At 42.9% G+C, this 27,472-nt stretch overlaps 1 protein-coding gene across 4 annotated transcripts in view; it reads right to left on the bottom strand.

The window, feature by feature from the left end:
* Nucleotides 1–22,533, bottom strand: part of rgs19 (regulator of G protein signaling 19) — a 53,991-nt gene extending 31,458 nt beyond the window's left edge. For all 4 annotated transcript variants that reach the window (XR_014593360.1, XR_014593361.1, XR_014593362.1 and 1 more), the window contains exon 1: nucleotides 22,366–22,533. Coding sequence is in view for 1 of the 4 variants with exons in the window: in XM_083920395.1 (XP_083776521.1) it covers nucleotides 22,366–22,422 (57 nt within the window). In the remaining 3 variants the exon portion in view is untranslated. The remainder of the gene's footprint in view (nucleotides 1–22,365) is intronic.
* Nucleotides 22,534–27,472: the final 4,939 nt, after the last annotated feature.

Here is a 27,472-nt window from a genome sequence, read left to right as displayed (position 1 = left end):
AGCAGATTAACTGATAACTGTTAGCTGCAGCCATGTGACTTTTGACAATTCTTGCAAAGCTTCCACTCTTCACACTAAATTAACTCCAAAACTCCCTGCTGGTATCCGTATGTGAGGTTTTATAGTGTACTGAAAACAGAGTTTAAGGAATGATGGTTATATTGTTATTGAATTAGTTACTGTATGTATATTTAGAGCAAATTCTACCTTTTATTTTATTTTTTAAGTAACTAATCTTGATCCAAATAAATAAAGGAAATCAAAATAATAAATAAAAGCAAACCAAAGCCGGCCTGTAAAGTGTGAAATCCATTAGAAACGTTCTGATTTGGAATATGTAACACATGCAGGTTATATATCAGACAAAATGTGCAAATGTCCATATCCCTGAGAAATTCAGGAACTGAGACAAACAGTCTTGTTTAAAGCTTGATGACGAGGCATTTTCAGGTTTATAACAGTGTTGCAAGAGTTTTATCATAGAGACAACAGACAACGTCCTCAATAACCCACAGAGGCGTCCTTAAATCATAAATTTGAGCAATGAAGCGACGTTCAGTTTGGTCGACACTACTGCGTGGGCAGCCAGCCACAGAGGGAGTCAAACCACAAACTGTGGCTGAGCTATACAGTCACAACTTTTAAGAGTGTACAAAATAACCTAAGCCCGTTCAGTAACCGGCACATTGAACCGTCAGCACACAGAAAGCATTCAGCAGCGAAGCTCACCAGAGATGAGACGATTCAATGGTGGATCAGCGATGGACGACTGAATGAAAAGAACAAACGGGTCCTTCTTTTTAATTTCTCTCACTCTTTTGCCAATAGCTACACTGTTTCCATCAATCAACAAGCCTTCACTCCAGTAAAGGAGGAAGAGAGACGAAAGGCAGCCGGACGCAACAGGAAAGATGGAGAGAGAAAAAGAGAGAGAGAGAGGCAGGAAACAGAGTCAGAGGTATTGTGACACAGGGCTTCTTGGTTTCTTTCTGAAACTTGATGAATCAGACCTGGTGTCTACACACACACACACACACACACACACACACACACACACACACACACACACACACACACACACACACACACACACACACACACACACAAACACAGAAACACACACCCACACACACACACACACACACACACACACACAAAACCCAACCCTGCCCTTCATGACTGCATGAGCCTATTCATGCCATGATGGTTTTAAGGGTAAAGCTTCTAAAACCTCACATTTACATTCCTTCTTCCTCTAAACTTGGACAACCCTGGAGTCCAGTCTAGACTTGTCTCTCTTTCACACAACACCAAGCTTTACAAATCTGTAGTCCTCAAGCTACAAAAATGCTCCAGGCATCCGTGCATGAGATAGGAACGTCCCTTCACAGCTCTGCTGGGTCTCTCTCATTATTTATTTTGATGGGAGGGGTGGTAAACAAAAAGAGGAGCTTTGCTGTTGTCCTTCTTTGCACTGATTGAGTTAAGGTGAACACTACATGGCCAAAAGTAGGCACCCCTGTCCACATACTTTCGGTCTGGGTCTGGATTTCATGGTTTGGGCCCCCAAGTTTCAAAAAAAGGTAAGCATGTAATGCTACAGCATACAATAATATTTTAGACAGCATGCCTCAAACTCCATGGCAACAGTTTGGGAAAGTCCCGTTCCTGTTTCAACATGACAATGCCCTTGTGCACAAAGCCAGGTGCATAATCGAATAGATTTCCCAGTTTGGTGTGGACTTTGACTGGCCTGCACAAAACCTTAACCTCAACCCCATCAACACCTCTGAGATGATCTGGAGGTCTGAAGTAAAGATGTTCCCATACCATTTGTCCTTCCTGATTCTGATACCTAAAGTTGTGCATCTGCCGATACCAAGTACAATTCCAATAAACTTCTTGTGTGTTCTTTTTTAACAGCCGTATACTATTGTATGGATGTAATGTTATTGATATTACTCAGTGTGTTTACATGCAGTTTAAAAACCAGATTATATTTGGATTAAGACAATACTCCGGTTTCTCAAATGCCATGTAAACACCGTACACCTGGTAAAATCAGAGTTCTCATACCCCGGTTAACAGAAGCTAGATAACTCCTTTAGTAACCGAGGTATTCATGCATGTAAAGGGTTTGCCCTGGAGTAATGTCAGGTTTCGCATCTGCACATGCTCCCCGGGTTATAACTTCCCCTCCCCAATCCGCGGCAGTGGCTTTTGATCCGGAAATAGAATAAACCAGGAGGCAACGGCACCAAAAACAACATGAAAAAAACAACAGCAACACAAGGTTTATCTTTAAACCGTGCGAGGGCTTCTGTTCAAAAGTCGGTTGCTTGTGATTTTGACAAAGGGGAACCGAGAAAAAAAGCAGTATTCCACCATGTTGGGGGAGTGCCGCCTACTGTACAGGAGGAAGAGTTACTCCGTCACTTTTCTCCCCCGCTCATGTAAACGTGGGGAACTTCAATAATCTGATTATTCCCTTAACAGGGGTAAGACCATTTTGCTGTGCATGTAAACACACTCATTTTTGTGTGACCTGGCTCAGGTTGAACCCTTTGTATAACATGAACAAATACATTCAGTGATCAATGCCATAGAAATTTCTTATTCTTATCCCGTCACTTATAATTGAAATAGACCATAAAAATATAAAAGTAGGAATTAATAACTTAAAAAAACTGTTACACTGCAGCCAGTTTCTGTGTAATAAAATAAGTTGAATAGCACAGTAACAACAGTGCAACGGCAACTGAATTTGGAAACACTAGTGCCAGCCCTTTGCAATCCAAGCCTTGCATACTCTACGCATCAACGTTTTACTGGTGGGATTTTCCAGTGTCAAACATAGGCAGATTTCGGACATTTTTCAAATGTTAGCTCTGACTAAGGCTCTAAAAACCAGTGGCACCACAGAACAACTTGCTGACTAGGCTCAAGTATTGAGCGGCAAAGAAGAATTAATTTCCAGGATAATGGACGTCCGTCATCTGAGTTGAACTCCTTCAAAGTTGATTTTTTTTCTAGGTTGAATTACATGATACCAGATCGGCGCATAGGCTGATACCCGATCCAGCATTTCCGATATTTCTGGTATCGATATCGGAACAACTCTACCTGCAAGCCAGACCTTGTCACCCAGCATCAGTGTTGGAGCTAATAAATGCTCTTTAGTTGAATGGGATTAAATCCCTACTGCCTTCATAGAAGAACGGTCACTGTCATGGAAGCAGAATAATGCAAATGCCGGATTTCCCCACGAGAAGTTGTTAGGCCCAGTGGAAAGTGTCTTTTTTTGTTCGGGCCGTATCGTTTCTGTGATAACAGAATTATGGACTGAATCTCAAAATTGAGAATTTAAAGCTTTATGGCCCTACATCAAGTTAGTGTTAAAAGCTGATATAAGGCATGTTTCCATTAGCCCTATAGAGTGGCCGCTTGGAAAGTTTCAGGCCACGCCCTCTCAAATGGCCATTACAAAAAAAAGGCCCCGGAATGATTCAGGTGACGTGTCTCTCTAAATGGGTTTGGAACGCCGGTGATCAGCTGATCAGTGAAACAGCAGCGTGCGTTCTTCTTCAAGAAAAATACAGAATATTAGTTTGATTTAAGGTGGTCCGTATGATTCATAACTTATGTTCAAATAACATGACAGGAAACACTCCACTTTAAAAATCTGTCATGACGGGAAGGGTTGGGTTTTGTGTGTGTGTGTGTGTGTGTGTGAGTGTGTGTGTGTGTGTGTGTATGCGTTTGTGTGTAAATGGGAGAGAGAGAGGAAGCATGCAGCAAAGGGCCACAGGTCAGAATCCTCACAGCCATGCAAAGATGTGCGTGCACAGATCATTTTCATGTTCTTGTTCACCACGGATAAAAGTGTCTACTCTACTTCACCGTGTTGTTGTGGCGTCTGTTCTATCACACGTCACATCCCGCTGAGAGCTACATCCAATCAGCAACCGGGTATATCTCAGGGGACAAAAGAGGCCCTGCTCTGATAGGGCCTCTTTCTACTCGGTCAAACGGCCTCCTGAGCGACAAATAGGGGTGTTTTTGGCGAGATAGACCGACCTCATTCAGAGTAGTCGACCATAGTGGAAACACACCTATATAGGCCCGGTGGGGGGTCAACTGAGGCCCAGCAGCCACCGCGCTTGTGATATACTGAGGGAAACCCTGCCGAGACTTTGCAATGAAATGTTTAACAATCAGATATGACTCCTGCAGCATATGGAAATGCAAAGTTAAAGATCCCCTCCAGTCATGTTTTAAATTACAAAAAAACAACTCTTCTTTGATTGAAAAATAATTTGTGTCTGATAGATTTTTTCACAAAAAGATGCAAGTATCTTGTTAACATCCTTGGAATTAAATTTGCTCCTTCACCCTCAGTAAAAATCCAGAATCTATAAATATGAAAATATTGTTTATTTCAAACTGTTGGGATAATGTTTCCTACTTTCATTATGAAGTTTACTCTCAGTGTGAGTGCACTGGAGGCTTCCAGTTTCCTCATCACACTTCAGTTCAATATTGAATCAGGATTGGCTTTTCAAACTATTTGTGATGTCACAAACTATGCTCGTAGGCCCGCCCCTTTGAATCAGATTTTCATTAAGCACAGAGAAACATTCTCCTTTCAGTAGATACATGGGAAAACAGCCTCCGAATGTTAAACTCTGCACATGCATCTTTCTGTAAAGTGAAGCTCAAACATTTAACTGTAGGAACAAGAAAAAAATACATATTTTTGAGTGGAGGGGGACTTTAAAACAAACAGCCCAAACCTTCTCAATCAGGTGCTGATGTGTGAAATAAATAAATTCCCTGCTACTCTGCAGGTCTCATACGGGCTCAAAGTTAGTTTAATAATCATCAGATCGACCCAAGAGAGTCAGCATGGAGTTGAAGTTAGCTTAAAGTTTATCTTGAGCAACTGGATTTGTCTTCAGGCAGGGAGGTGCAGCGCTTACCACTTCCACTAACCAATTTCCTTGAGGAAACTGTGTGGGTGTAATGTTCAGGTGTCCACATACCTTCAGTACCGCATGTGTGAAAATCTGTGGCTACTTTCAAACTACTCTCGTGGGAACACCCATCTATACATGATCACAGTTTCACATGGACTGCCTGACTTCAAGACGGCCTCCGCTAACATCAGAAGAAACTGTAACATTAAACCTGGCCAATTTCCTGGTTTTTAATCACTTCAGTGAAGGTCAAAGTGTACACACACTGCCCCAGCATTCTTCATTACCAGCATGTAGCATACTTGCATACATGGATAATAGTGAAGTAAGGTGAGAGAGAGAAGAGAGAGAGAGAGAAACAGGCGAGTATAATGGAAAGGAGGGGGAGAGTGAGTTGAGAGAGTGAAGGAATGAGGGGAGTGGGAGGAAGAACTAGATAAAGAGAGAAGGGGGTATAAAGGGGGGAAGTGGGTGAGAAGCAGAGATGAGAGAAAAAAGAGTGGAGGGAATGGCAGGAATGGGGGAGAGCAGGATAAGAAAACGAGAAAAGGGGAGAGCAAGAGAAACAGCAAGAGGAAAGGAAAAGGCAAACAGAGGGAGGGAGAGAGAGAGAGAGATAGAGAGAGAGATAGAGAGAGAGAGAGAGAGAGAAATGACAAGCAGATAGGAGGGAGACAAGCTGAGAGCAGTTATATATAGTCAATAGTGGCAGCGATATGTGGAATTAAATGACGGTTAAATTTAGGAGAAGGATCAAGAGGAAAAGAGGGGGAAGAAAAGACTGAAGTGACAAGAACAAGCACCCATATTTGTTTGATATAGCTAATAGACTCAATCAGATTAGTGGTAAAAGAGCCAGGCTTTATATTGTCTGTTTTCATTTCTCATATCTTTCTTTTTTCGACATCATTTCAGTTACATTGCTATGAAAACACTTTTCTAGCTAAAACTAAAACACTTTTTGTGTAGTTTTTGTTTTTGTGATGGTTTTGCTAACCCTAGCAACGGAGGGCCAGGAGTGCATAACTGAGCGCATTGTTAACACACGCGACCAGCTGATTGCGCTGTGTGAACCTGTACTGCTACCCGGAGCCAGACCTGAGGTCCTGAAGGAGCTGCGGAGGAGAAGCGGTGGCTGCAGAGCTGGAGTGAAACGGAGGGTGAAGAGGAGGAGACACAGACCGGCTGTACCGGCGATCGTCATGGGAAACGTGAGGTCTCTGGGGAACAAGACGAGCTCGCCGCGCTGATAAGGCTCAGAGGGAATATCGGGAGTGCAGTGTGTTGTGTTTCACGGAGACACGGCTTCACCCACACATCCTGGACCACAGCGTGGCAATTCCCGGTTTCAGCACTGTTCGGGCGGACAGGGACGTGACAAGCAGCGGAAAGATAAAAGGAGGAGGGATTGCACTGTACGTGAGTGAGAAGTGGTGTAATCCCGGACACGTTCACGTGAAGAAACGTCTCTGGACCCCGGACATTGAACTGTTGACTGTGGGGATGAGGCCTTATTATTTGCCCCGGGAATTGACGTCTGCCATCATTATCGGTGTGTACGTTCCTCCTTCAGCTGATGCAGCGCTGGCCTGTGACGTCATCCACTCCGCTGTTGCCCAGATACAGACGCAGCATCCTAATGCATTTATTGTCATCACTGGGGATTTTAATCATGTCTCACTGGATAAAACCCTCCCAACATTTCACCAGTATGTTGACTGCCCCACCAGAGACTATAACACACTGGATCTGTTGTTTGCAAATGCTAAGGATGCATACAGTCCCACAGCCCTCCCCCCTCTCGGAAGATCTGACCACAACCTGGTTCTGCTGACCCCTAAGTATATTCCCCTTGTTCAGCGGCAGCCTGTCCACACTAGGAGCGTGAGGAGGTGGACTCAGGAGGCCGCTGACGCAATACAGAACTGCTTTGAGTCGACAGACTGTGATGCACTTGTTGAGCCACATGGAGAGGATCTGGACAGCATGACCGACTGCATCACAGAATACATCAGGTTCTGTGAATACACCACCATGCCAACCCGGACTGTGAGCTGCTTCCCTAATAATAAGCCGTGGATCACCAATGACCTGAAAGCCCTTCTTAACAAGAAGAAGAGGGCGTTCAGGTCTGGAGACAGGGAAGAACTGAGGAGAGTGCAGCATGAACTCAGGGATATGCTGAGGACCTGTAAAGACGCCTACAGGAGGAAGCTGGAGGCCAAACTCCAGCAGAACAATGTGAGGGATGTTTGGACTGGTATGAAGCATATCACTGGGTGTAAGGTGAGCGGCAGACAGTCATCAGGCAGCCTGGAGAGGGCAAACGAGCTGAACAGATTCTTCAATAGGTTCAGCTCACAGCCTTCTGTCGTCTCCATGACACCTCCAGACCCCCACACACCCTCACTGCCCCAAATGCTACCTTCGCTCCCCCCTCAATCCCCTGCTGTGAGCTCTCCTGTACAGCACCTCTCCTCCTCCTCCATCTCTTCCTCCTCCACCTCTTCCACCTCCACCTCTTCCACCTCCACCTCCTCCTCCTCTGCCCCCTCTTCTGCCTCCTCCTCCTCCATCTCCTCGTCCTCTACTGAAGACACCAGCAGCCTCCCCCGCACGACTGTGACTGCAGGCCAGGTTAGGAGACAGCTGGAGAGACTCCACCAGCATAAGGCTTCAGGCCCTGACGGTATGAGCCCCAGGATCCTGAAGAACCTGTCCTACAACACCTCTACAACCTGAGCCTTGGTCAGGAGAGTATACCAGTGCTTTGGAAGACTTCCTGCCTAATTCCTGTTCCAAAGAAGTCGACACCATCAGACCTCAATGACTATCGACCAGTGGCCCTCACATCCTACATCATGAAGGTGCTGGAGAGACTAGTTTTGATCAACCTGAGGCCGCAGGTGAGAGCCCTGCTAGACCCTCTGCAATTTGCTTACCAGCCCCACTTGGGAGTTGTTGACGCTGTTATCTACCTGCTGCAACAAGCCCATTCGCACCTGGATGGTGGAGGAGGTACTGTGAGAATCACATTCTTTGATTTCTCTAATGCTTTTAACACCATTCAGCCACTGCTACTGTGCTTTGCTGTGGTTTGTTGGGGAAGCAGCATTGGAGCCAGCGACACCAACAGACTCAACAAAGTGATCAGGGGCCTGTTTCACAAAGCAGGTTCAAAAAACTCTGAGTCTAACCCGGAACTCTGAGTTGATCTACTCTGAGATAGGAAACTCTGAGTTTTCGGTTCCAGAACAGCAGATTTGCGTCAGGTTGATCAACTCAGAGTAGTTTGACCTGGAGTTAAGCGCGTGCACCACAAGTAAAAAAAGACAGCATCAATGGAGCCCTGATTCGACGAGTCACCATGGCAACGGGGAAGCGAAGGGCTACGCTACAACTGGAATTGGAAATATTAATGCGCTCATACGGTGAGTTTGAGCAGGTTTACACCGCTGCAGCAGCAAAAGAGAGGGAGACGTGCGGGAGAACATTGCGGCTCGGGTCAGTGCATAAGTTTAAATGTAGTCCAGTTGCAATCACAGTAATATCACAGGGGAAACTGCATGAGTGGGAGCCTATTAATTTATTTCATTTAAGTGCATTCCCACGGGGGAGAAGCGCAGCTTAAGATGAAACATAAAAACATTTTTCAAACATGTAAAACCTCAGCACAGTCTCATGGCGACGCCTCATTTTGAGCATGTTTTACATCGTAAAGTAAATATTACCGTAAGTGGCTGTTTTTTATACAACATATCAATGTTGTATAAAAAACTCCCATTTGCAAAAAAAACGCAGCGCAACACACAATATCTGCTGTGATATGAAAGCATTACTGGTTGTTAATGTTGGAAATGTAAGGAGGGATGAGATGGACTGTGACATGAAACAGTGTTGTGCCGTATTCAGCCCCCTCGCATTATAGGTGATATTCTGGATCAGAAGGCTATATAGGAGTAGTTAATATACCGGTAACCCAATTAAAAGCACACACTTTTGAACCTATGAATTGCAAGAAAAGCTGGAATTATATTTAGAAACGCTAAGTCAAATACATTCAACTTGCTCAAAAGATCCATTTCATTCATTTTGTAATTATGGCTGCAGTATATTAAGGACGTCTATGCGCGGTCTGATAATCATCTCCCGACGAATATTTAATTCTCTTTGCGAAATGCGTCACCTTCATCCACGGGATCGTTATCAAAATGACACGCCATGGTAGTGTAAATATTCACCACCTAATATAATTTCTATTGTAGGCCTACTGAATGACTTTTATACGTTGTATACAAAAACTCCCGTTTGCAAAAAAACGCAGCGCAACACAGAATATCTGCTGTGATATGAAACGGTACCGCTCAAACAGAGAATTGCCTGGAAATGCAAGAACATCTATAATCAATAGTCTGATAATCATCTCCCGACGAATATATAATTATCTGCGCAGTAATGCTGCAGCTTCATCCACGGGATTGTTATCAGAAGGACACGCCATGGTAGTGAAATAGTCGCCACCTAATATAACTTCTAATGTCTGATGTTTGCAGTGATTTTCTGAAAAACAGACGGAACTATAGCAGAACTATACTTCGCCAAAACTCGCCCGCTGACTGAATGAATGAGGAAATGAAACACCGTGTGTGGCTGAAAGAGGGCGGAGACAGAGAGAAACTCAAGGTTTTCTGAGAAAAACCTGGTCCCGACCAGGTTAGTTTCAGAGAGCATGTTACCATGGTAACTGACCGAGAGTTTAAGTTACCTCCCTTTGTGAAACAGGCTAGAGTTACCCCTCTGTCTCTGGTTTGAGTTACCTCCCTTTGTGAAACGGAAAACTCAGAGTTTCCCTCATTTCAGGGTTAACATACTCAGAGTTTTCACTAAACCTGCTTTGTGAAACAGGCCCCAGGAAGGCTGGCTCTGTGACTGGCTGCAAACAGGACACTCTGGAGGCTGTGGTGGAGAGGAGGACACTTAAAAAACTGTTATCCATCATGGATAATCCTCTCCACCCTCTCTAACTCACACTGGTCAGACAGCGGAGCACCTTCTCCAAAAGGCTGCTTCAGCTTTGCTGTCGTAGCAACAAATACAGGAAATCTTTCCTGCCACAATCCATCACTTTTTATAATAACTCTCTCACCTCTGCCTGACAGAGAACTCTGCTCTCTCTACTGTTTTGTTTTTGTTTTGTAGATATTTTTATTGTTATAGTATATTTTGCATATTTTGTTTTGTTGTATATATTATTATTGTTTATTGTTTATAGCACACTGTGCACTGTATATAAACACTATGTATATATTGGATTCTATTTATGTTATGTACAAAGTGTTTTATTTGCTGACCCACTACTGCTGTTACAAAATAATTTCCCAGTCTGGGATCATTAAAGTAATTCTATTCTATTCTATTTAATAGTCTCTCTTAAGTTTTTTTTTTTTTTTTTACCTTGACAATAAAGGGATGGATCATTATTTCCAAGATGATGGAACATATTTGAAATATTCATTCGCAACAACCAAAATGCTCGGCGCTGCAGATTAGAGGCCCTTTTTTGGCAGATATAAAGCTGGAATGTCAGTTCCCTCTGACATTTTCACAGCTCTTCTTCTAAAAGCTTCTGGTGAGTGACATGACAAACCAGTGCACAAGCACACAATCAAGACGCCACAGATATCGCAGCTTCAATGATTCTTACGGTTATGAAATCGCGGTTATGGCCAAATCGGTTAATCCCAATCATCATCCCGATCCCAACATCTCTTCCAGCGAAAACGATGGGAGGTACGATTGAGACTGACTCGTATGAATTCCATAATACAACTGTCTGTTGAGACCTTTCAGGCAAGAAATTGATTTGGAATATATGGTCCATTTATCAAAAATATGCCAACTTAAAATTCGACTGCAACATTTTCTGAGATAACAGTAGCACGCCGGCTCCTGCAGTGTTTTAATTAGTTGGTCAAATCAGCTTGATGGCTAAAACTGAACTTGTCCGTTGTTGGATTTTTGTGTTCTCTGCAAGCAGGTGTCTGTGCTCAGCCAAAGATCCTTTGTGAGGGAAGAGCCTTTCTGTAATCCCAGCAGCTCTTTTCAGGAGTTGGAACCTCCTGATTAAATGAAATCTTTATATCATAATAAGTAAAGCTTATATTTAAGCTTAGAAACGTGCGTAGTTTTGAAGCAGGACCTCCAGTATTTAGATGAAGTTGCTTGTGAAAAATCACCTTAGATCAAGTAGCTACAGATGTTTCAGATACATATTTATTAACATGTAAGTAAATATCCGTTCACAAATAGTAATGGCTGATGCCGTTTTAGGGGTTTTAGTGAGAAAAACAATTCCCAGACTGTGAAATGAAGACATTCCTATTCCAATAAAGAAAGGAACACAGAGAGGAAAAAAGCAATAAAAGTTATCTTAGAGACAGAAAGAGGAAGAGGTGCAGTTGGTTTACCAGTACATCCGTCATGTCGTGAGGGCGGGCAGTTGGTTAGTGTGCGAGTCGTCAGCGATGTTAGCAGGCCGGACACATGCATGTCATCCCCCCTTCTGCCTCCGACCTCTCCTTTACAAGTATACACACACACACACACACACACAGACACATACGCAGGAACGCACAAATGTACGTGCAAACATGCATTCAACCAAATATGCCACACCATAGAACCCACAAGCGCAATACAAATGCATCACAAAAACACATGGATGTGTGTAAAATGAAATCCCACAAGAACATACAGTCGTGAACCAAAAACACAATTTACACGCATGTCAGAGCGCACAAACTCACACTCACACACACACACACACACACACACACACCATTGAACACCCACAAAATGCACCAATGCATTTATCCACAAAACAACGGTGCACACAGGCAATAGCACACATACATAAACACACTCTCACACACACATACACACACACACACTCACACACACACACACACACACACACAAGGAGAGAAAAAAAGCCATAGTGAGCGTGTGTGTACCAATCATCCACCTGTGACCTTAAGGATCTTCCATCAATGGTGGATCATCCACCTGTTACACAATACTCTCAGAAAGGCATACATTTACAGAACATCCAAACTAGGTTCTAATCTAAAAAAAGTGTGTTTTCATGAACTTCTCTTATGCAAATATTCAGAGGGTGACCTAAAAGGATAATTTAACCAGGAGCTACAGAAGTCTTCTCTTGGTACATCAATACCGATACTGACTTTATTAGGCGGATCGGGTATCAGTAACCGGGGCATGGTCTTACCCCCATTAAGTAAGTAACCGGGTTATGTAGGGCTGAAACAATTACACAAGTAATTTGAGTAACCCGATTACAAAAATGCATCGAGGCATTGATGATTCGTTTAATTCCTGTCTCATGCGTTATGCAGCCTGTTCAGCGCAGGGATCATTGTTCCACACGGAGCGTTCTTGCGGATGCACACCTCTACATCCAGAAAAGAAATAAGTTTGGGATCATTTCACACACAAAAAAGAATCCAAAAAGGTTCAATGTGTCCACTGTTAACTAGAACTGTTCTACCACAACAGCACGACATTGATGATTCAGCGTCTGAGCTGAAAGCAGCCCGTTGTTAAAGCCACTTCACCGAGCGCTGCTGTCCCGCTTTAAGGAGGGCGGTTGCCGTAGTGACGGAGAAACAGGAAGAAAAGGCATAACGTTAGCTGTTCTCGTGAATGCCTCTATGTTTAGCTTTTCATGAGCATTTTGTTCGTTGCTTGTTGTTACAGTAAACGGGAAGAGAGCGACTCGCTCTTCCTGATAATATCTTTCTCTAATTCATTTATAAATTAATCTATTTGTCTTCAAACCTGTTTCAGTAAATGCGTTTTATGCACCAATTTGAATTGTTTCAATAGTAAATGTATTCATGGCAAATTGCGAGTGTATTGTCTTTAACACACACACACACACACACACACACACACACACAACTCGTCTCTTTCTCTCTCTCTTCCCACACTCAAACTCAAACACAAACACACGCACGCACACACACACACACACACACACACACACATTAGGTTACCACACCAAATAGGCCTACCCCAGACATAATTTCTTTTTTTGCAAAATAATGCAAATTATAATACATTTTTACGCAAAATATAAATACCTGTATATATTTTTTATCCAATTACTCGATTAATCGATGGAACAATCGGTTGATTACTCGATTACAAAAATATTTAATAGCTGCAGCCGTAGGGTTATGCCAGTTCTCCCCGTACACATGAGCGGGAAAAAATGGGTAGAATGACGGGAGTAGCTCTACCTCGGGTACAGTAGGTGGCTCTCTGCAAACGTACAAACTGTTCGGAATACGGCTTTTTCTTCCGGTTGACCTTTTGTCAAAATCACAACCACTTGGAAAGAGGGGACAACATGGAACTATGACAGAAATGGATCTTCTTGGTAGTAATGTTAGTTGTCATGGCGAAGTCCTCAGTCACTTTAAAGGTAACGCGTTCTGCTGCTTCTGTTTTTGTCGCCGTTGCTTCCTGATCTATTCTTTTTCCGGGTCAAATCTGATCTTACCCCGGTTAAGGTGTATACATGCAAGAATACACCAGTTACTAAATGTGTTATCTAAGTCTGTTAACCAGGGTATTGCCTTAACCCAAATATAATCGGGTTCTTAAACTGCATGTGAAAAAACTAACTGAAGAGACAAGGGGATAGAAAGCAGTGTGACAAACAATTGTTTGTCTACCAGGGTGCTCTGAGATGAGCCAGTTCTGTTGCTGTTTTTTTAACTGATATGTAGAACAAATCAGATTTCCATTATGAACATGTAAATAAGGGAAGTTTCCATAGAAGATGATGCAGATGATCAAATTGGCCAAGCTGATGTATTGGTTTTATTATTATATTTTTATTATCTGATTTGGGCCATATAAATATATCAATCTGATATTGATAATTCAATCTGCCTGCTAAGACTTTAGACAGTGACCACACATGACAACACAATAAATTATTCTGGGCAAAGGGAATGAGAATTGAATCTTGCACATTCATTATGTGATTTAAAGGTTGAATATGGAGAATGAGCAGAACAGCTCCATCTAGAGTCTTAAGATCTTAGTCGCATCAACAAAAAATAATTCCAGCAGTCGGGTTGCCAGGTTGGTCAGACCCGGCAACCAGACCAGTAGCCTACAGGAGACTGGAGTCTGTTTGAGCCTGTTTGAATCCATCCCCTCGGACAAATCACACCATAAAAACAAGGGTTAGAGGCGTTTGACTGACTGTTAGCTTTAGCCGTTAGCGTTAGCCGGTCCAGTGAAAGTGATGGAGAAAAGTAGCCATTTGGACGTGCGTTTGAATGGCGTTTCTCTCCTTTCTCTCAGTCCATGGAGTGAATGCTTGACCTATATTGACTCTGGTTTTTGCCCGTCTCCGCTCACTCAGCTGCTGGGACAAATAACGCCCCCTTCACTGAGGCTCCGAAGCAGCTGCAGGATTGGCAAGCTCCATTACACCCAGTAGCAGACTACAGTAGCTGCAGCCAACAACAGACAACCCTGGCAACCAGCAACGCCCATCGCTATTGGCTGCTACAATGGAAACAGAACGGGAGAGAAAGTCATTGTCAAACTTTATTTATTGAAAAGCAATCCTTTACTGTACCGCTCAAAACGCCCTGTTAGTGTAATATTATTAATTTTTTAAAATATATAGCTTTTAATAAAGATTCAACATATTCAACCTTTAACTAGAGCTGGAAAAATGTATTAATCAAATGTGATAATCAATTTTTAAGTAATTTAAGTTATATTTCAAACATCACTGGCAAACATCCCCTGGTTCCAGCTTCATTCGTCATATAAAATGACAGTTATGAAAATTTGAAAGTCCAACTTTGGTTACTTCTTGTTGGGTTAATAATATAAGGTGAACTGCATGGTCCTCTACTGGCTGAGGAAACTCTCTGACCTCAAAAATGTGTGGTAGTCAAACTAAAAATAAGGTCCAGGGACATGGGAAAGCTATTTTTGGGAGGATTTTCCCCGACTTAAAACATCAAACCAGCAGGAGTGACCAGTAAAACCGCCAGACACTCGTAACACAAGATGATGAACATGGACGGATGACGAGACAACAGGCCCCTGGGCAAAGACATGAAAGAGGCCCCCCCTACTCTTTGTGATCCTTTTGTGTTTGCCCCTGACTTTTTGGGCCCCTGGGACTGTGCCCGGTAGGCCCATTCAGTAATCCATCCATTATGATGAAGACACTCACTACAGTAAATTTGGACAGAAAGACATACGAGACACAATGAAAAAGGGGGAGGCAGAAAAATAGAGAGAGACACAGGAAGAGAAGGTGATGACAAACTAAAATAAAAGAGGAAGCAAGCAACAGACACAGTGAAACAAAGAAGCAGGAAGAGGAAGTGTGTACCAACTGGCAATAAGAAGAAGGAAACTTCAAGCCTCTTGATGGGGTATAATGTCAGTATTTTAGAGGTGGGGTGTTTCTTAATCTCAAGGTTGGGACCCCTTTATTAGCCACACATTTCTTTGTCAGAGAGAGATCCTGTTTTCCATGGTGTCTTCCCCAAACCTCACAGATCATACAGAGGAGGAATGTTGCCTTTTCACACTAAATGTGTTTGAAGCTGTTCAATCGAACTCACCCTCCTTCAGCTTGGCTTGTTCAGTCACATGAGAAAAAAAGGGTTTTACACCATTGAACCTCACAGAGACGCCTCCAAACAAATCTCACTTCTCTTTCAAGAGGATTTCTTTTTTTAGAAGTGTGTAATACGAACCGGCTTCAAGAAAGGACCTCAAAACACAAGGATTTATGAGGATAAAAGCAGATGGGTGTTGACATTTGATCGCCAGCAGATCTGCACGCTCGGACACACCAAAAAGAAAACAGAGCAGAAATGCAAAGAGCTGTTCTTTCAAAAACTGACAAGTCTGACACCTCCTTCCACCTTTATTTCTGATTCCTAAAGCACCTTTCTGTGCAACTCCTTCACCCAAAGCTGTCCAGTAGGATTCATAAAAAGACACTATACAGTGCACAGAGATAAGGAGACCAAAAAAAAAGAAAGAAAGGATCCGTTGTTAAAGACCATCTGTGCTCAAATGAAGTATACATTACACACAAGTACACATTCATTTCTGCTTTTCTGTGTCTCTTCCTCCTAAAAGTGCCTAACCCGAGGCCACACCTTATATGGTCATAAATAGGGATTATATAAGAATCATATAAGTCACATTAGGAATATTTCAGTTATACTTTAAAATACAGTTGTGCTATACAAGATAATGTATACAAAAAGACTACTATTGGACTGCTGCAGGAGCAGCATGTAGGAACTTCATCGTGTCCGTTTATACATAAACATACCGTCAAGTAGAGCAAGGTCACTATGAACTCACAAACCAAAAAGACACTGTAGGGAAAGTAAAGGCATCTCATAGTGATTCCTTTGTTCTATCTGTACCAAATATCAGCTGATGGAGCTTTTAATGTGCCGCTGAATCTTTATGCAACAAATTAGGGTCTTGATTGAATTATCTGTGTAATTGAAATATTGGTAAAGCAAGGCCATAACCCTGTCAGAGTTTAGGTTTTTATTGGCAGGTTAAAAAAGGTATGCACTCATAGTCCCATGAGGAACAGCAACCACTCTACATTTCAGTTTTTCTTCTTAGGTAACCTTTTACATCACTAAAGCACTATAGATAGTTTCCTTGAGAAACTCCAGGTGTCAAGATCACGTTCAAAGTCAAGTCAATCAACTATACCTTCCTTCTAAAGTTGAGCCGTGAAACATGATTTTCATAAACTTTCACAATATACTTTAATGCTGATAATATATAAGGTACTCCAGTTCATTTAGGATACGTCTACATGATCGCAAACAACCTTTTTTTTCTCTGTTCGTCTTTTCTTTTCTGTCCACAAGGCTTCGACTCAAGAAATATCTGCGTCCACATGAAACCAGTGAAACTGACTCAAAATGCCAGGCCTGGATGTGGCGCTGTAACTGGCCTAATGCAACTTGCAGTGGGGCCATGTCTTGGCCAGTTACCAGGTGAAAATGGCCCCTATGTTACCAATGGGCCAAGTAGGGCTACAATGGCCAGAGGGTCGAAAGTCTCTCAGCGGGGAGATGTTTGCAGCAGCTTATTTCTCGTTGTCGCAGAGTGCCCGGGTAGGGACACCACTGGGTCCCCGGAAGCAGATTCAGTGGTTGAGTTTTTTGGTGTTCATATATTTTGCTAACAAATGTTTTTTGTTCTCCTGGCTTGCTGCCCAGGGCCATTAACATCATCTGTTAGGCAGACTAAAATCAGTATGGTCTTAGATATCCTCAGAACAGATGCAGCAGGAAGAATAGAAAATCTCAACGCACCACCAATTCTTAATGATTTCTTCCTGTCAACCAACCAGAGAGTAAGGTAAGAGAGTAAAAAATAGACACATCTAAAGGTTGAAAAATCTGAGAATAGGTAAGATGACGGCTACGGTGGAGCTTATGACGTAAGGACGTTTAACTTATTTGGATAAGATTGGCCAGTGAGTGCTGCCTATGAAAACACACAGCTTGGAAATGGCGTTAGTCATGCCCATGACGCTGATTGGCTAATCGTCAGTCCCTCTGCGGTGCTCTTTGGCTCATGTTTTCTACCAAGAAACCTCAGCTTCGTGTCACGTTGCCAGACGCATCACTCCACGCTCTTGAGTGGGCGAATTCTAGGGTAATTTTGATCACTTTAAAATTGAAACTGTGACACAATTTGTAATAACTCATTAACCTAGCAGCAGTCAAAGTAACAGTCTTGGAAAATTGCTAGCTAGATAGCAGCCTTACCAACTGAAATGAAACACAAAGACTATAACATTTAGCCTACTGAATTTGTACCACAGCTGACCCCATTTGCTAAAAAAAAAAGAAATTAGCTAAGATAGCTTCCATCCATTTTCAAATTTACATTTACAATAGAAAATGGCATGTACTAAAGAGAAAATAGACACAAGAACTCACAGATTGATTGCGTCAACGCAAACAAATCCACAACATAAGAAGACTTATTTTACTGACATTAAAATGTATGTTGTAGTTTGAATTGTCATACAAGCTGGTCTGTCATGGGCCTTAAGCTAACGACTGATCTGTGTTATAACCATAGAAATGGAATGGGGTAGAACAGACATTGAGCTGTTTGCCGCGGTCATTTCACTAGTGTGAAACAGAGAGCTGATGCAGCTCTTGCGAGGAGGAACAGTTAGACCCAGAACTGCCGCTGGCCACCAGACTGCTGTTTGGCTCATTTCCTGTAACCAATGTAGCATAAAAGCATGGTGGAATTGATCCATTCAGTCAAATAACATTTTGAAAGTCTAAAAGAGCTGCATGAATAAATCATTTAATGTCCATTCAAGTTAGCCAGAGCGCTAAACTGGAAATAGCTGACTCGAAACTGCTGACGACGTGGCAGTTAAACTTTTTGGGGCCTCAAATGCCACTGAGCAGCTTTCATAGGAATGGAGGTGACTCGGCCTAAAAAACGCTGTATCGAGTTCTCTTTATACATCCATGGGGAATAAGAAAGCTGGCTAGTTAGCTAGGTACGTAGCAGACAATTGGCTTGTTAGCTAGCTTGCTTATTCTACCGTGTTCATGCTACGATGGTTACAGAAAATGAGTCAAACTAATTTGTCAGTCATCTGGCAATAGCAATGTGTTTTCCTGCACTGTGACAAGAGTATACTGATGAAATATTTGGTTATTAAATTTGACTTATTTAGCCTAGTTGCTGCCTCCAGTGTTCCCCCCCTCTTCAAAGAAAGGGTCCTATGTTCCCCAGTCTGTTATATTTTACACAATCAGTGCCGAATTCCCCGGCAAATAGGCTTATGTACTGTATGTAGACCCTAACACTACCCACTAACCCTGCCCCTCACCCTAGCCCTAACCGTAACCTCTAGCCCTAACAAAATGCTGAATTGAATCTGCGAAGGCAAAGTCTTATGCAACCGGGGAACATAGGGATGACCCACTGAGACACCAAGATCTCCTAACTGTAAACACTGGGAGCTGCTTGTTCCAAATTAACATGCTGTCAACACATCCGGGACCAAACTTCAGTCCTTCACAATAAAATGATATGCTTCAACAACTCCAAAATATACCGTAAAATCTCCTGAATTTCTTGTTTTAATGTAAACCACCACCTGAGCGTCGCCCAAACGTTCTGACTACTTTTTTTTCCTTCAAGGTCACTTTGTTTATACTAATTTGACATGTAAATGGCCATGTACAAATATGAAATATCACTTGTAGATTCTTAGGGCCCGTCCACAAGGAGACGCGTTTTCCTGTAACCACACAACTTTAGTATCGTTGTTGCCGACCATCCACACGCAGCCGGCTTTATCGGAGCCTGAAAACGGTATTTTTTGAAACCGGGTCCCAGAGTGGGAAGATTTTGAGAACGCCCCCCACGGCGTTGATGACTGGATGGTTAAACCTCATACTTTGTTCAAGATTCAAGATTCAAGAAGCTTTATTTATCCCGAGGGAAATTATTGTGCAACAGTTTCAATACAAAGGTGGGAAAGGATCAGAGTAACAATAAGCATAAACATAAATCAAATCAAATGACGTCATCACCCCACCTCCGACCTCTAACCCTGCAGCGTCACATAACAACAACAGTGCTGCTGCGTGAGAGAGACAGACCCATAGACTGTTTACTGAACTGAACTCTGAGCCACATGCATGGGAATGAATTAGGCAGACCAGATATTTCTCCCTTTTCCCTGATGGCCTGAATAAGTCGCTAAATTGGTCACTAGTAGCTTTTTATAAATAAAGTTGCTAAGATGGTTTGAAAAGTCTCTAAGAGCATGATCACACTATCCTTTTGGCCGCGGCCAAAACCGTTTTTTCAGCTAAAGTCTAGTACATTTAAGTAGTGTGAGCGCACCCGCTCCGCGCTCAACTGGGGCCAGCTGGGCCGCCACGGGCCGCTTGAAAGAGGTGGGCTTTAGCGGAGCCGTTTGCACATGTACAAGCACGAGCGTGCGCACGTGTACGAGCACGAGCCCTACGGCAGTAGCGTTATGTCCGCCTGTTCGGACATGTAAATAGAAGGACGGACCATGCGCGGACATTTAACAACAACAACAATGGCGGAGAAAGGTTCACGTTGTGTTTACTGCAGATTTGGTCGGATGAAAATATTCAAAAACAGTCGACAAGACGCACAAAAACTCCGAGGTCTACGGAAAGATTTGTAAACAAAGCCACACACACGCGATCAATGCGTGTGACGTGTTACGGCTAGGGTACTTGTCCCCACTCCCTCTCCCCCCCGCGCCCCAGCCCCGTTTGTACTCACACTACCAGGGCCACGGCCAATGCTTCTTGCTGTCCATACGCCATCACGCCGTAACACGTCACACGCATTGATCGCGTGTGTGTGGCTTTGTTTACAAATCTTTCCATAGACCTCAGAGTTTTTGTGCGTCTTGTCGACTGTTTTTGAATATTTTCATCCGACCAAATCTGCAGTAAACACTCCACCTCCGCATCACACCAACATGAACCTTTCACCGCCATTGTTGTTGTTGTTAAATGTCCGCGCATGGTCCGTCCTTCTATTTACATGTCCGAACAGGCGGACATAACGCTACTGCCGTAGGGCTCGTGCTCGTGCTCGTGCTCGTGCGCGTACACGTGCGCACGTTCGTGCTCGTACATGTGCAAACGGCTCCGCTAAAGCCCACCTCTTTCAAGCGGGCCGGGGCGGCCCAGCTGGCCCCAGTTGAGCGCGGAGCGGGTGCGCTCACACTACTTAAAGGTACTAGACTTTAGCTGAAAAACCGGTTTTGGCCGCGGCCAAAAGGATAGTGTGAGCACGCTCTAAGGGCGCACTCACACTGTCCGTCCATACCGTGCCCCGTGCTTTAGGGTACTTAAAGCCCCCCCCTCCCTCTCCCCCCACGGCCCAGGCCCGTTTGTACTCACACAACCTGGGCCTCGGAGAATGCTTCTTGCTGCCTATACGTCATCACGCCGTAACACGTCACACGCTTTGATTGACGTCATCGCGATGCGTCGCTTTGTTTACAAATCTTTCCAAAGACCTCAGAGTTTTTGTGCGTCTTGTCGACTGTTTTTGAATATTTTCATCTGACCAAATCTGCAGTACACTCCACCTCAGCATCACACCAACGTGAACCTTTCGCCGCCATTGTTTTAAATGTTCGCGCATGGACGGTCCTTCTTTTTTCTCTGTCCGAACAGGCGCACATAAAATGACGTCAGAACCACCGTAGGCCTCGTGCTCATGCTCGTGCTCGTGCTCGTACACGTGTGCACGCTCGTGCTGGTACATGTGCCATCGTGCTTTACAAAAGCCCACCTCTCCCAAACGGGCCGTGGACGGCAAGCGTGCCGCTCCTAGCCGGTTTACCTGGTTTCCTGTGGACGCAGATTTCTCGAGTCGAGTCCGTGTGGACAGAAAACTTTTTAAGAACGACAGAGAAAAAAAAGGTCGTTTTCGATTGCGTGGACGTACCCATAGACGTGTGTAAATAAATACATGCACTTTGGTGGAGATCACCCAGTAAAAGCCGGATAGGGACAATACAGAGACATTACAGAAGTTTAAATGGAAGTCACACATAAAAATGGCCGCCACTTTGAATGGAAATGACTGTCCTTACTACTCAACTCATTCTACGGTTACAACCGAACCCCTTCTGCCTTGGAGGTTCCATAGTTGTCAACTGCAGAAACATTAAGCCAACAGTCAGTTCACTGTCCTTTATTTTCCAAACACACTTACTGGATATAGCAACTGAATTAAATGAATACAGAAAGAAAGAGAACTAAGATAAAGTAAGAACCCCCTTTTTACTCCTTCCTCGGCTCAATGAGCTGCTTGTGTTGACTTGTTTTAATGTAACAGAACAAAAATGAACAGCTCAAGACTGAAACATCCCCGCTGGTGTCATTAAAGAAACCGTTTAAAAGACCAAATAAAAGGAAAGGAAAGGAAACAGGACAGGACAGGACCCCCCCCCCCCCGAACATTGCCCTGTCTCCTTCCCGTTCTTGGGGAGGAATCAAGGAGGTAAGGAAAGGAAAGGAAAGGGAAAGGAGGGACGGAACCGCGGAGGAGACCGACCTTTTCCCCTTAACACCGCGGAGCAAGGAAAAAGCCCCGCCGGCCGCTGACTGGAGACCAGGGGCAGGGGGAAATTAAACTGAAACCAGCACCCCTCCCCTCCCCTCACCTCCTCTCCCCTCCCCTTCCCTTCCCTTCCCGTGTTCGAGCTCGTCTCCGCAGCCGATCAGATACTCACAATCTTGGCATTAATAAGGTCCGGAGGGCGGTATCCGCTGCGCTTTCGGAGGCACATCGGTGTGGGTTTTTTTTTTTTCTTCCTCTGCCGCTCCGCACCGGGGGGGTGGGGGGGTGGGGGGGAGGTTGGTGCGTGGATATTTTTTTTTGGGGGGGGGATTTATTTTTCTAAATATCCTGCAGCCGCCGCTGTATTGGAAGAAGAAGAAGAAAAAGAAGAAGGAGTCCGCCTCCTCCCCCTTCTGCTGCTCTCCTGCTCGGGTTTTTCCCAGAGAGAGAGAGAGAGAGAAAGAAAGAGTGTGCGCGCGTGCACGTGTGTGTGTGTGTGTGTGTCAGAGAGAGAGAGAGAGAGAGAGAGAGAGAGAGAGAGAGAGAGAGATCACCGCCCTGGTGGACAGAGGTGGCAGAGCGCATGCGCGGATTCACGTCCATCTAAGCAGGGAGTTCTCCATAATAAAACTTTATATATTAACTTTTATTTGTCGCACATGATATTACACATAATAAAATGTCGTTTGAAGTCATAATTCGTGCACTAGTTCACCACGAGTTTACCTAACTTACACTTATTTTATAGGTTAATTATCATTTTGTAATACATAGTTTTTTTTACACACACACACACACACACACACACACACACACACACACACACAATAACTTTAATATAGATCTTTGTATGCAACCCAATTTAAAAATACTCCCCGGGGTACAGGTTTATGTTTTACGCAGCCTGTGTATGTTTTGTGAAAAGCCATTTTAATGTTCTGCAGCTGTTCATATAAAGACAATGAACATGTAATAATAAATATGATAATGTACCACACCTGCAGCTTGGAGAAAACTTAATTTTACACAATAAACTTGCATATACTATTATAGTCAACACTAGACTTGAGATTATTATGATAAATAATAATTTAGTGTTTTTGAGTGACAATCAGACATCAGATTATTTCTACTATATAAGTTCCCTAATAGTTGGTATAGATGCAGTGTATTGAGAGATGTTGAGTGACCACAGATCTAAGTTTTCAGAATCACCCTACTTCGCATACGTACCACCAGATCAGCAGATATTTCTGACAACAAGTTCAAACCACAGGGACTCTGACTTCTCCTCTCCTCCCCTGCTGAGGATATCTAGAGAAGAGTTTAGTTGAGGCCATCCTTTAAAAGTGTGGACCTCACATTCACATTTCCAACACGACAATGTTCTTTACAACATTCTTCTAATCAACCAACAATCTGTCAAACAGTGACATTTCCTGACACAGAAGAAGATAATGGTATGGAGATAATGTTCTATGTGACTATGACATTCTTGCGTATAAGAATATGTTTTTGGGGGGTTCAACTGTGCGGTCCATGGGGCTTTACAGGCCCATAATTTGACCCTCAGTAAATGCTTATGTTTCTTAATGAGTTTATCTGACGGATTTAGGGTCTTCTGAATTGCTATTTTCCTGAAGAGTGACAGAGAAGAGAGACTTTTCAGTGTGTAGTGATATGTAAAAAACAAAACAAAACAACAACAATGCATTCATTGCCTAGTGGCACACACACTCCAGGACCCTTGTGTGTGTAATGTCTCCCTTGTTGTCCGATTATACTGTAAGACAAATCACCAGTTTTTTTACTTTAAATGTTTAATTAGTGGAGTTTTAACTGGAGACAGTTGGTGTGTTTTTGTGAACGGACCACGAGAAGCAGGAGGGGGCGCCATACACCAAGCAGAGGGAGAGAGAGAGAGAGAGAGAGAGAGAGAAGAGGTATGTGGGGTGGGTGGGTGATTGGATGGGGGGCAAAATCAAGCAAACATGACCAACACAATAAAATGTATACATTTGCATTTTACCCTCAGTTTTCTAATAAAATAACCAACTTTAATTGTGTAAATTGCTGCGCCTGGAAGACTATAGTCTGTAACTCCACTTGATCTTGGTAGCTTCTTAGGTTTGACCTACCAAAATACTGTATAAGTCTTACTCAGAGTTGCCATTTTGTTTTGTTTTTATTCATCAGTCTGACAAGTCAGTTGTTTTTGGTGTGGTTCTTTTACTTAATATTTCATCACTACCGAGTAACTTCTGGCTTTTAATTTCTAATGAATTTGTTTTAGAGATCCCCAAAGCAATTTCAGTCAAAAGCAACTGGACTTGGTTGTTTGTCTAGGAAGACGTTTCACCTCTCATCCAAGAGGCTTCATCAGTTTATGTACATATCTGACCAGGTTGGGACTGGTCCGCTTTAATTGTGCCTAATAAGAACCTGATACATAGTAGCACACAAAAGCAGTCCTCAGTAAAAACCCTGTCTGCAGTATCATGTCCAGTAAAGCCATTTAAAAAAAATGTTTGGACAATAAAGTGTTCACTGTCTCATTCCAGTTAAGTGTGATTCCTGAATTTACCATAACGTGGCTTTACAATGCCAAAAATATACAAACCCTACAAGGGATTCATCTGCCATTTACTTTTACTATGAAAACCATCGCACTTGACTGTCACATCCTGAATCATACCTGTCTTAAATGTCTATCCCAGGGTCATAGGAACTCTGTCAGGGCTGTAACCATCAACAATTCACCTCCTTTGATTCAGCTGCCTATAATGCTGATGATCAGGGTCCTGCAGTGTAAAGAAATACCCAGCAGTTGACTTAAATATTGGAGGTGAAATCTGTATTTGGAGTGGAGCTCCCCCTGTTGGAGCACTGTCGCTCACACTGACTGCAGTTGGCTTTAGTTTCCACCGCCACATGTTATCAGGTCAACCTTTGATCAGTTACACAACTCTGAATCGTATCTGGTGGTGCAAATCTCCTCTGATATGTGAATGCTGTGTGTGGAGTCTTATCAAATGCATTTCCACTGCCCAAAAACATGTCCGCTGCTCCGTGTGTAGGTGACATGAAACATGTAGGAAGGCCTTGATGTGTTGTAAATCTCACTAATACAACAGCACATGGTAAACACACACAACATGGTGGGGTGTCTGACAACATTTGAGTCATTTCTTGTATGTAAATGTGTCTGCAATATGCTCAAATGATGCCAAAAAGCTCTCAAGAGTAGAAAACACATGGCTGCCCTTCCATGAAATCCACTAAAGCTGCCACTTGTTGAATGTCCTGTGCAGTGCTCTAAGTCACCACAGGGGAGCACTAAAGCTGCATATCATTGCGTTGATGATACACACAGCATTTAGAGGTTATGCAGATGTTTTGTTTGCAGCCAGATATTGACCAACAGTTGCATCCAAGGTGCTCCAAACATTTGTCTCCAAAGAACCTGAGCTGAGAGCCGTTTGCGTTGCTTGTTTACCTGCATGATCCAGGGAAGGTCGACCGAGCCTGGCATATTTTTCTTCAACACCCTGATTCACTTTCACATTATACGGCATTACCACCTTAATGCTGCGGATGAAACCATAATATTTCAGTGATTAGTTCCACTGGAGGTTTTAGGGCTTAATTGCTTTGCCTCAGGGTAGGATGAGTCATTTTTTAGAGGGGCCGCTGAGTTTCTCATCGAGTTTCACAGAGAAAGAGCAGATACAGAGATCTGACAGAACAACGTGATGCAGAGGTTTCTGTTTGTACTGAATGGGACAATGAATGTATTGAATTGTATTTGTATTGAATGAGACAAATAAGGCTGAGCCCTCAACAACGACGGCAGACATGGAATGTTTTTTTTAATGTTTTATTCGCACACATTTTAAAAGGAAAGTCAGACGTAGAAAAAGTAAATAGAAAAGTGGTAGAAACCCAATAGAACTCACCTAAAAGAAAAAGATGAATAACTATGTATAAATGAATACAAAAAACAACGATGCAACATGAAATATTCGTTAGCATGCAGTATTAAAGACAACACAACATAGGGACACAATTACATATACTTTTAAGTTCAGTAGCAATAACAGGGTTGCTCCACATTTTCCATTTCTAAATTATTAAGTGAACCTGTAACTCTACAGACAGCAACAGTAGAGATGGATAATTAAATTAATAACTGTGAACCTGTAACTCTACAGACAGGAACAGTAGAGATGGATAATTAAATGAATAACTGAACCTGTAACTCTACAGACAGGAACAGTAGAGATGGATAATTAAATTAATAACTGTGAACCTGTAACTCTACAGACAGCAACAGTAGAGATGGATAATTAAATGAATAACTGTGAACCTGTAACTCTACAGACAGGAACAGTAGAGATGGATAATTAAATGAATAACTGAACCTGTAACTCTACAGACAGGAACAGAATAAAATGTAGGAGATACGTATGGAAATGTCATCTACAGTTGGCTGTGTTGTGTTAGTAAACTTGTTTTGATTTGTATAGATTAATATATTTTATTTTAGAAAGTGAGATAATAGTCTGGAAACAACACAAAATTTTTTCCATCTTTTCCCTTTTTCCAAACGTACCCAGACCTGGAAATGACTCAAATTAAACTCCATTTCCATACTTTTTAGGAATCCTGCAATAAGTACTAGGGATCGACCAATATGGATTTTTTAGGGCTGATGCCGATACCAATTATTTTTTCATCAGCCTTAGCCGATGATCAATACAGACTGCCAATTTTCTTGAGCCAATATTTGGAGCTATTTTTGCTCCCTCAGTTTATATCATAAGAATTACACGATGAAAACAATTGTTACGGAGCTGCCTGTGGACGCCTGTCTGTAAATAATGATTGGAAAAAACTATCGGCCAATGCAGCAGCCCGCATCGGCCGATACCGATACACCTAAAAAACACAAATATAGACCGATAACATTGCCCGGCCGATATTCCATTATTGGACAATGAACTTGCACTTATTGACTGAAGAGATGATGTGATTCACCTCCAATCATCACCTTAGTTTACAGTAAACACTGTATCAGTTTATGTGTGACAGAACTAGACATGTTAATGTATTTTGATAATTAAACTGTGTCAGATCAAGCCGGTCAGTTTAAATACCTTTTCCAGCATAAAACTTCTTCTGCAGGGTTTAATTATGGAGATGAGATACGAGTTATGCAACTTTACACTACATGTTAATATTGTACAAATGCAGTCGGCCAGATTGACTTGCCAGAGAGA

The sequence above is a fragment of the Echiichthys vipera genome (assembly GCF_963691815.1).
Source record: "Echiichthys vipera genome assembly, chromosome: 9".
Taxonomy (NCBI): domain Eukaryota; kingdom Metazoa; phylum Chordata; class Actinopteri; order Perciformes; family Trachinidae; genus Echiichthys; species Echiichthys vipera.
This window is presented reverse-complemented; position numbering and strand designations above follow the sequence as displayed.